The sequence below is a fragment of the Eleginops maclovinus genome, chromosome 12 (assembly GCF_036324505.1).
Source record: "Eleginops maclovinus isolate JMC-PN-2008 ecotype Puerto Natales chromosome 12, JC_Emac_rtc_rv5, whole genome shotgun sequence".
Classification (NCBI taxonomy): domain Eukaryota; kingdom Metazoa; phylum Chordata; class Actinopteri; order Perciformes; family Eleginopidae; genus Eleginops; species Eleginops maclovinus.
In genome coordinates this window covers 3825989-3836901 of record NC_086360.1, presented here as the reverse complement: position 1 = coordinate 3836901, position 10913 = coordinate 3825989, and the positions used below count along the sequence as shown (strand labels likewise).

At 42.2% G+C, this 10913-nt stretch overlaps 1 protein-coding gene across 1 annotated transcript in view; it reads left to right on the top strand.

Moving 5' to 3' along the window:
- The first annotated feature begins 7742 nt into the window (after positions 1–7742).
- Positions 7743–10913, top strand: part of LOC134874212 (NMDA receptor synaptonuclear signaling and neuronal migration factor-like) — a 45470-nt gene continuing 42299 nt past the window's right edge. Inside the window, exon 1 of the mRNA XM_063898260.1 lies at positions 7743–7951. Coding sequence (XP_063754330.1) covers positions 7881–7951 — 71 coding nt within the window. The 5' untranslated portion in view covers positions 7743–7880. The remainder of the gene's footprint in view (positions 7952–10913) is intronic.

Genomic DNA, 10913 nt, shown 5'->3' with positions numbered 1-10913 from the left:
GTAATCTGTTGACATTTAATTCAACGTTTCATTGTTTTTTCATTGCAATCAATCAAAAATACTTTTACTATCCCAAGGTGAAATTAGTTTGTGACAGTTGCAACATATTAGCATAAAATAGATAACTCTTAAAAGTTATTACACATAAAAAATGCTATTAAAGTCCTTGTAGCCTTGTCCCTGTACCCAGTTTATCACTCTACTCCTATAGTCAGTATTCAGGCATGCAACCTCGGGTGCCCCTTTCTGTCTTTGAGAATAGTTCTCTAAAATTATATAAATAGGGTGAGAGAGCTTCAGAATTGGACGGGCAGGAGCCGTATCACTTTGTTGATGCAGCCAATGTCTTCGTAAATTCTCAGGCATATACTTCCAATAAGTCTTCAGAAACTGACATCAGTTCTCCAGGGTTCCCCTTGTGTTCTGACTCCTTGTTCCAGAGATTTCATTTACAGTAGCCACTGGGAGAGAGCGTCTGAGGAACAGGAACCAGGCAGGGCGTCCTCCACAGCGCAGAGACCCTCTGAAGATTCAGACTCATGGTGAAGACATGATGAAGCTCTAGGTGTAATCTTTGATGAAAACGTTGATGGAAAAGTTGCCCGAAACAGTCTGGAAGCCATCGATGGTTTGTAAGACATATTGGGATACAGCCATGTTTCCATGAAGCACATTTAACTCAAGGCCCCAGGAAGTGTGCTGGCTGTTGAAGCATATTTTTCGGAATGGCCTTAGTGCAACAGGATGCATGCACGGTTGGCATATTAATTGATTTTGATTCCCAAGAGTAATACACAAAAAAAGAGAGTGTATTGGTGCAGAGACCAGCAAATGTCACCCTTTACAAATTTAAACCCCCTAGGAGGGATTTGGCAGACATTGGAGGGATCATAACCCACTAGGGCCATACTTATGGCTCGGAGAAGAATGAAACAAGGGTGAGAGTAGTGTTCTTTTTTCTCTGAATCAAAGGTCCCCTATTATGCTATATTTGAACAATATATTGTAGGGCCATATCTATACAAAAAGGTGTTTTGCTCAGAATACCAAACACATTGTAGCATGCCTCATCCCCCTCTATTTCAGCCCTGTTCCTGAAGTGCTGATTCTGTGACTGTAGCTTTAATGAACTACCTGCTGCTGGCCACGCCCCTTTGGAGCTGCTGCTGGCCACGCCCCTTTAGTGCATCATGATCTCTCCTCTGAAAAGAGTTTTCTACCAGGAGAAACTCAGCTAAACGCTGCTGTGATTAAACGCCATATTATATAAAAGCCATATGTAGCAGTAAGATCCTCATGAAAGCTTGGATCTTAGGTTATTAGCAAAACTTTTTTTTTAGCTCTTATTCGCATTGCCCTGTGAACACTGCCGGAACCTTGACTTTTTACATGAAACTGTATTATTTGTTGTGTACCAGCTTTCCTCTCCGGTTGGAGTATGGAGAGGAGGAGGGGAACTGTATACTGTATATAACTTGCAGTTGGGCTTGTGTGGTTGTATGTCATTTGTTATCTATAATATACAGCAAATGTGAAACCATGCAAAAACAAGCAGGAACCCTTTCCTGAGCAGGAAAAGGGTATGGGGAAATATGTGACGCAAATGTAAAAATGGTTAGCCTCAAAAAGCCATGTTTTTACAATGAGTTTGTGTAGAGGAACTCATGTCATGCCGGCTGCACACTACATGCGGGAAATGACTCCGGTGGCCGGAATACGCCATCTAGTGGACACCGTACTACCTAAAAAAATAATCCGTACAAGTCGAGGCTCCGGTAAAAAAATAAAAAAAACATGGCGGACGGGTCTGAGAAAATCATCCTGGCGGTTTCAGGGCACCGGGTGCTGTACGACCTGTCCGCAGAGGGATACAGAAATATAAACATCAAAGCTATGGCGTGGGAGGATGTAGCACGCACGGCAGGCAAGACAGGTCAGTTCAAATCTTTTGGTTGGTTTATTATGACGCCGATGTCACGATAGCATAGCTAGCGCTAGCGCAGCATAGCTATCGTTTTAGCTGTCAATACAGTAGCATTTAATTTACACTTCAAATTATGAATGAAAAATATTCACAATTACACTTGTAATGTTGTTTTTATTATTATAACAGCAAAGTAATTTACGTTTGTTTATTGGCACCATAGCAACAACAACTTCCGGTCCTACCAGCCGTACGGTCGAGCTTTGCGGTTGACCGGAGGAGTTCAATATTTTTAACGTATGCGGAGGGCCTCGGATGCGGTGTTTCTTCCGCACCGCTCTCGACCGGAGCTGATCGCATACGGAGTGCGGATCTCCATTGACATTGAATGACTTCCGGTCAAATCGGATACGTATTACCGCATGTAGTGTGCAGCCGGCATCAGTACCCTAACATAAAGCAATAAAAGGAAGGTCACTCCGTTTAATGAAAGGGTTTGGTGTTGCACTAGCTGATTTTGTTGAAGTATTACACAAATAATTGATTAAATGACAACATAGCATTTTTTTGCAGGATGGAGTGCATCCCCAATCTTTTTCCATCATGATTTCCCATGTACACAGCCTATACATTCAGGGGCTCTCATTACTGTCCTCTCCCCCACGAGCATCGTATTTTACAGCCCCATATACCTCCACAGCAGCAGCAGCTATAAACTTGTTTCAGCCTGGGACAGAGTTGTTCATGGCCACAGAGCGCACACACACACACACACACACACACACACACACACACACACACACACACACACACACACACACACACACACACACACACACACACACACACACACAATTCAATGTATATGATGATTTTGCCTCTATTTTATTGCCTCTATGGGATTTTATATGTAGTTGCTTCCAATGCTGATGTTATATGTTCCTACAATGAATGCAGTGTTACTGTAAGTTGCTGCCTGCCTTCCAGCGTCCACGTTGCAACAACACAACGCTGGTTGAAAATCCACCTGCACGTGGCTATAACAGTGTTTTTACACCTTTAACTTTCTTTTTAAATGCACAATTTACAAGCTGGAATAATGTGACACACGGAATCAGAGGGGTGCATGGGTAAATTTCATTTGCTGAATGAAGAGTTCACTGCGATGGGCAGTGTGGCAGCATAATTGGTCATATTTATAGGCAGGCAGCAACTTACTGTAACAATTATTAATATAAACATCATAGAATATGCATCAATGTGCATTATGTGTCATAAAGTACTTTTATAACTTATTTATGATGATTATGGTGTTCATTTTACAGACTATCTATCACTGATGTACTGCTGCAAAGCCTGCACAGCATGGGGGACACAATGTACTGGGTGCTGTACACGTTTGTGTGTGTACATGTGTGCTGATGGTGACATCATGTCATGACGTCACTATCACAACCATAAATAAGAACAACAATGGTTGACTGCTGTGCTCATGTTGCTCTTATTCTAAGAAAGCCAGGTTGAATTGAAAACTTCTCCCGTTTTATACTGACCTGCAGACAGCTGTGGATAACAAACTTGCCACAATGATTAAGCTGCGCTTTTGCCATTCTTGGTTGCAAATGGGAAATAGTTTTCAGGGACAAGAGTCAACACCGCTGTATTGGCTCGAATTTGGTGACGGCTCTGAACCAGCCCTGGTATCGCTTTAGTGCAGCCCATCATCCCTTTTCTCTTCCACTGGTTTCCCATTTAAGTCCCACATCACCTATAAACTGTGTTGGGGTGGTTACTCAAAAAAGGAATACATTACAAATGACAAAAAAAAAGTAATGCCTTACTTTATTACAATACTCACTGCTGAAAGCCATTAGTTAAACCAGGGGTCTTCAACGTTTTTCAGACCAGGGACCCCCAAACTGATGGAGAGTTGGAGCAGGGACCCCCTACTATTAATATGGCATACAATTGTGTTTATATTAAACGGGGCCTAGTGCAGTGTGTAAACATAGATACTGTTATTGTACATTCAATACTAAGCTATTCAAATAATACACAGGTTAATATATTCATGTTTTTATTTTAAACAAGTGCAAGGTACAGTGTGGCCGTACCACTGCCATTTATGAACATATATCTTGCACACAACACAGGGCTATTAAAATAAATCACAATAAAAGTTTGAACTTTAAACAAGAGCAAGGTGCAGAGTGGCTGTGCCACTGTCATTTATAAACAAACACTGAGCTATGAGATTTTAACACTAAACATGCATGTAGATGGGACAATGAATCCTCAAACCATCTGTGGATGGCACACGTACTCTCACATCAGTGAGATGTCTGACCCTGATGAGCAGCACACAGCTGATCCAGCCTTGGACGGATGGAGGTTGTCAGGCAGAGGGTCATATCAGCCTCAGGCTGCAGCCTTGACCTGTATTTGTTTTTCAAGTAAGTCAGTGAGGAAAATCCACTTTCGCAAAGATAGGTTGTGGCAAAGGGCAAAAGGCTCATCATGGCTTTTCCTGCCAATTGCGGAAAGTCTTTCTGGCAAGAGATCCAGAACTGGGTGAGTGGTTTTGTGTCATATATGTGTCTGAACGTACTGTCAGTGGATAGTTCGATTAGCTGATCCTCCTCCGTCACTGTCAGGTGTGTGCCGTCTGCTGCGTTGTCTGTGAATGGAAACAGTATCCATGTCTTGTCCCTGCGCCAGGAGTCAGCCTCAGAAAAGTAGTGCCCAAATTGTCCCTCGAGCGCCTCCAAATGCGCAAGAATTGCGCGTGTAATGGGGGGCGAGAGCACAGCAGAATCTCCCAGCTCATCCACTGATGGAAACATGGAAAATATTTCCTCCCCGATGCGCTCCCTCCACCTTTTGATTTTTTTTAGAAAGCCTTCCATTTTGTCATACAGTTGAATGGCATGGGTATTGCGGCCTTGCATTGAACTGTTCAGTTTGTTCAGCTCAGCGAAAACATCAGCAAGATAGGCAAGTTTGGTGACCCAAACATTGTCACTGAAAAGTGCAGCCAGCTCTGTGCGCTTTTGGAGAAGTAAAAACTCCCGAATAGACTTGCGCAATTCCAGCACACGTGACAACACTGTTCCACGTGAAAGCCACCGAACCTCGGAATGGTAGAGTAGCGCAGTGTGTTCTTCTCCCTCAGCAGCACAGAGATTCGAGAAGAGACGTGTTTGCAATGCGCTCTTCTTGACTAGGTTGACTACTTTCACTACCGAGTCCATGACATCTGCCAATTCAGCGCTCATATCTTTGGCAACAAGTGACTCCCTGTGTAGCATGCAGTGCGTCCAAATCACTTGCGGAGACACATCCCTTACAAGCGCGATTAGTCCACTTTTTAAACCAGCCATGGCTCTTGCACCGTCAGTGCACAGCGCAATACATTTTGTCCACGGAATGTCATTCTCTCTGAAAAAAACATCGATCACTTTGAAGATTTCAGAACTAGTTGTGCGTTGAGGGAGGCACTTACAAAACAAAAATTCCTCCTGCATTTCCTTATCATCGACAAAGCGCACAAACGCCAGAAGCTGGGCGTCCTTCGACACATCTGTTGACTCGTCTAATTGTAACGCAAATGCATCTGCCAACCTCAGCTTCTCTATCAGTTGCATCCTCACATCAGATGCCATCTCGTCTATACGGCGAGCTATGGTTGTGTCCGACACTGGAATGGTTTTCAGTTTATTAATGTCAATATCATTTCCATACATGGTTTTACACATATCGGTTGCTGAAGGCAATATTAAATCCTCTGCAAGTGTGTATGGCTGTTTCTTCTGGGCAATCCGAAGAGCAATTTGATAAGAGCATTTCAAAGCTAGCTCCCCAACTTTGGCTGATTTTCTGATCAATGTCTGTTGACCTTGGAGGGATTTGAGGCTAGCTTGGAAGTATTCAACAGGTTTGTCTTTTAAGTGGCTGTGTGTTGTCTCCAAGTGACGCTGCAGCTTTGATGGCTTCATAGATTCATTTGAAAGAACAGTAGAGCAAATGACACACATTAGAAACTCAATGCCATCTGTCTCCTTAAAGGTAAACCCGAACTTCAGATAATGATCTGAATATTTTCGTGTCTTCTCCCTTTTGCGCTTACCCTTATTAGCTGCAACATCTGCAGGCGCAGCAGGTTCTGCCTCGTCACTTGCATGTTCACTGGTGGATGGTATCTCGCTTGTGCTTGTTGATTTTTTCGCTCGAGTTACAAAACGATCCATTTTATATGTATGGTCTTCTCAATAATGTCGCTGCGTGCATCCCTGTGTCTGGGTCTTCAGTAAACTGGGGCCTGAATAGGCTCTCGTCCAATCACGGGGAACCTGACAGAGCCAGCGCATAGACATAATATTATGTCTATGAGCCAGCGTGTGTCACACGGCCTCGTGATTGGCACATCTGCCTCCATTTTTCCGTTCGCTATAATATTTTGGATTTGTGTTGTGCATTTAAAGACATTGCAATTTGTGGGAAAAAACGGTTTGTAAAAAAAAAATATATATATAAAAAATTGTCTAATCAACCAAAGATTTCGCGACCCCCCTGCAGTACCTCCGCGGACCCCCTGGGGGTCGCGACCCCCCTGTTGAAGACCTCTGAGTTAAACCATAACGTTTGGTCTACCCTTTAACATCCCCTGAGAAGCACCTTAAATGAAATGACAAATACCAATACAAAGTTAAACCTCATGTATGCCCAGATCAGCACAAAGTTTATTTGTAGATGTCTTTAACTGGGCCACAACACCCACTGGAATAACATTGTATCTGTTGAAAGCAATCATATTAAGTTTGAATAAAAACATTAGGTTCAACTTAATATTATTGCTTTCAACCAACCTAATGGGGCGAAGCCTGCGAGCTAGTTCAGGCAGTCAACCCGACTGCCTGAACCAGCACCAATTCGCACATAACGCCCCTGGCTACTTTTGCAACCAACCAAACATAGTCTCCTAATCTGGCGCTTTATTTAAACTGTCAGATCTCCTGACCTCTGCCTCGCTAATGCTGCTGCTACTACTGCTGTTTCCACGCTGCTGCTGCTGCTGCTGCTGCTGCTGCTGCTGCTGCTGCTGCGTTCACATTGGCGATGCTTGCCTGCCCCACCACCACCTGCTTCCACCTGTAGGACCGGGGGGTTAGTTTTCTAATCATCCCTCAATGTTCTATGTACATCGGTGGAGTGATGAGGCCCGAGCCTAGACGCCAAAATCAAACTAAATACTGCTTGTAATAAACATATTAATGAAACACGTGAGTTGTCTGACTGAAATCCATTTCAAATGTATTGACATAATACATTTCATTAAAGTCAACATTTCAGTTTTTCAGAGTGCAGGACTTTTGCTTGTAATGAAGCATTTCGACATTAATGTGTTGGTACTTTTGTTCAAATAAAAGTATGTGAATACGTTTTCCACTACTGGCTTTTATTTATACATTTGTTTATTTGGGACAGCGCCCACGGGAACAACCTGGCACTGTGTTGCTTGATAAGTGATGATATGCTGCTAGATAACTTAGGGGCTCAAGTGTCCACAACACACATCCAACAAACACCACTATAATAAGCGTGCGTATGTGCTGCTGCTCCTTTTATGGTCTCAGACACTGTTTCCTGGGAGCTCCGGTGAGCCGTTTGTGTGTGTGTGTGTGTGTGTGTGTGTGTGTGTGTGTGTGTGTGTGTGTGTGTGTGTGTGTGTGTGTGTGTGTGTGTGGTGAGTACAGAGAGCAGAGGGAGCACACTAACACTTTCCTCCAGCCACCAGCAGCGCGGCTGTGCTCCACCTCATCCGGAGAAATGATGATAATCTGAACATATTACAGTCGCCTCTCGTCGGATCCGCGAGGAGGTTCCTCTTTCTCTCCCGTTGTCCGCTCAGTTTGTGGAATGCTCCGCGTTTTCTCCCCGGGGTCGTTTCCACTTCAGCATGGGAACTGCAGTGTCCAAAAGGAAGAATCTGAGGAGTGATGCGATATCTTCCGTGACCGCAAAAGTTAGGTGAGTGTACAGGGAGGGGGACGTGGTGGCGGGGGAGGCAGCGCGCTGCAGCCGCGCGGAGGCAGAGAACCGCTGATGTCCTACAGCTGTACTTCGATGATGTTAGACACATTACAAGAGGATGTGAAAGTAGCCTACCAGAAATAAATAATAATAATAATGAAAATGCATGCATTGCGTAAATAAACGTATTCATAGTCTTATTTAAAAATGTCAAAAAGCACGTTTTTTTAATTTCATACTAGGAATAGAGCTAAAGATTAATATCCTTCTTCTTGTATCCATTGTATTTGTCTCAAACAAACCATTTTTTTTGTTAGTCCCAACATGTGTCGCCATTATGAAGTATTATGAAGTTAAGTAAAATAGTTATTACAATAACTTGGAAATTCAATGTGATATGTTATTTCCACTTCAGGAAAATCTTCTGTTGGCGATTAAGTCATTCAGAGTTGAATGTACTGTTCATTGGACAGTGGACTGAAGCCAATATAGCCAGTAGAAGGGGGGGCTTAATTCACATGCTGTGACTCCCCATTCGCAAGAGCCCAAAATTGATCAAATTAACCTTTAATTATTGAAATACATATCAGAGAAAAAGGAAAAAGAACCTAATTATTACAATCAGAAATAAGGTTGTTTTTTTGGTAAAGAATATTAAGTGACGACCACCACTGCAGCCTGTGAATGTATTCCCTTGCTTTCCTTATACGAAGTTCCAGCTGGGCAGTGTGACGGACTAATTCTCATGACATTTAGCCCTGCATGTATGAGTCATGAAAGGTCTCGGTGTCAGGGATGTCAGATCAGTGTGTTCTCGGTCCGAATGCGGCGGGATGACTAATGCTCTGCAGTCTGTGCGCCCACCTGCTGACCTCAGAAGCCTTCTGCTCTCAGTCATGTGCACACACCTACGTGCTGATCCTAAGCATAAGCCACTCTGCAGTACAACAAACACACATATGCTGAAAAGGTGGAAGAAGTACTGAGATTATTTACTTCAGTAAAAGTAGAAATACTACAGTGTAAAAATACTCAGTTACAAGTAAAAGTCCGGCATTCAAAATTGTACTTGCTTAAAAGTAAAAAAGTATTAGCATCAACATATACCTTGAGTACCAAAAGTAAAAGTACTCATTATGCACAACAGCACATTTAAACATCTTATATTATTTAATGATTTTATGAAAGTTATCCATGCATTAATGTGGTCATCAGTTTAATGTTGTACTTGGGAAAGGTAGATTTATATTTTGTATTAACCTAAATCTGCAAAGTAACTAGTAAAAAGTATAAGTACAACCTTTGCCAACAAAATGTATTGAGTAAAAATATAAAGTGGTGTGAAAATGCTCAAGTAAGGTACCTACATTTTTTACTTAAATACAGTTTTTGAGTAAATGTATTTAGTTATATTACACCACTGCATATGCTCAAAGGTGAAGGTGGTCACCATATCGATACAGGCGATTGGTCAAAATGTTATATTTGACTTTCCTCAACGTGAATAACTTACAGCATCAACTATGGGTATCTGTTTCTTGCCACTGCTGTTGTCCATGTCCATCTTTTCTATCAATGCACTGTGTCATGAGTTTGACTTTTACTGCGTGAACAATATCAGGACTTAATGTTGCAAAATTGATCATTGGGCTGGAGTTGGCCCGCCCTTTAAGTGGGCCTGACTGTGATGGGCACTCAACCACACTCCCTTATGCACACATTGTCTAAATCACTGTCTCTACCTTCCTTCTGCTGTTGATCATTTGATTCCTTCCCTCGGCCTTGTCTTTTTCAAAATGTCTCTATAAATTACTTGCAGAAACACATACTCTCTGCACACAGAGACATTTACCAACTGTCTACAAAGACTTATTTTCTTGTTTTGAAATCTTTATACATTGTTTTTACATTTTTTAATTATCGCACACTTCAAAAACTGAAACGTTGACTTTAATTAAATGTATTGTGTCAACAAATTTCACATAACTGTATAAGGTTAGTTGAACGCAATAATATTAAGTTTAACAACATTTTTTCAAATTTAAACTTAATATTATTGCTTTCAACTAATTTAATACAGTTATGTGAAATCTATTGACTTACTAAGTTTATTTAAAATCAACGTTTCAGTTTCTTCAGTGCTCATGTATGAACAGTCTCAACACTGGTTCAGTTTTAATTCTCCGAGAGGATTGCACAAAGGTAAACAAGGTTGATAATGTATTTTATTTTGCACTGCATTGTGTGAAAATGAGTTTGATGTAGTTAGTGATGGCCCAAACTGCCTCCCTGTCCCATATATGACAGCACACATCAAACCACGCTTGAGGAAAGATTATGAAAACTGTACAGAAGGGGTTTTAATGAGCAAATCTCAGAGGAGCAGCTTGTCACTAAAACCCCTTTTCCACTAAAAAGACTACCATTTGAGTTCAGTACTGGGGCTAGTTAGGTTCCAAGTTGGTTTAACTTGTGAACCACTTAAGAACCAGTTTGCTTTTCCGCCAACCAAATCCCGAGAATAGCTACACGTCACCATTTACGTTGGTAAAGCATTACGTTGCTATTATGCACGTTGATACCCCTGTGGCTGTGCTCATGTTGCTATTAGCCTTAATAAGCCAGACTGAATAGCATTCACAAGTTCTCCAGCTTTATACTTTCCTCCAGAGTGACTTGGCTAATGGAATACCACTTTTTTCATACTGCCAATACTGCATTCTACATCGTACTCGCCATGAACTGTTATTCCTCAAGCAAATCCCGTCAAGCTTCTGACCTAGGCAGCTCGCGCTCTTGATGTCAGGCAGATTGTTGGTGCCCAAGTTGAAACTATTTTCTAGGCCGAGAGTCGCGATGCTGCAGTTGAAACAGGCACTGGCATGGACAGCTCTGGAACCGCAGCTGTCAAACAAGTGGTATGAATGAGAACAGCCGGTCCACCTTAAAGTTCTGTCAA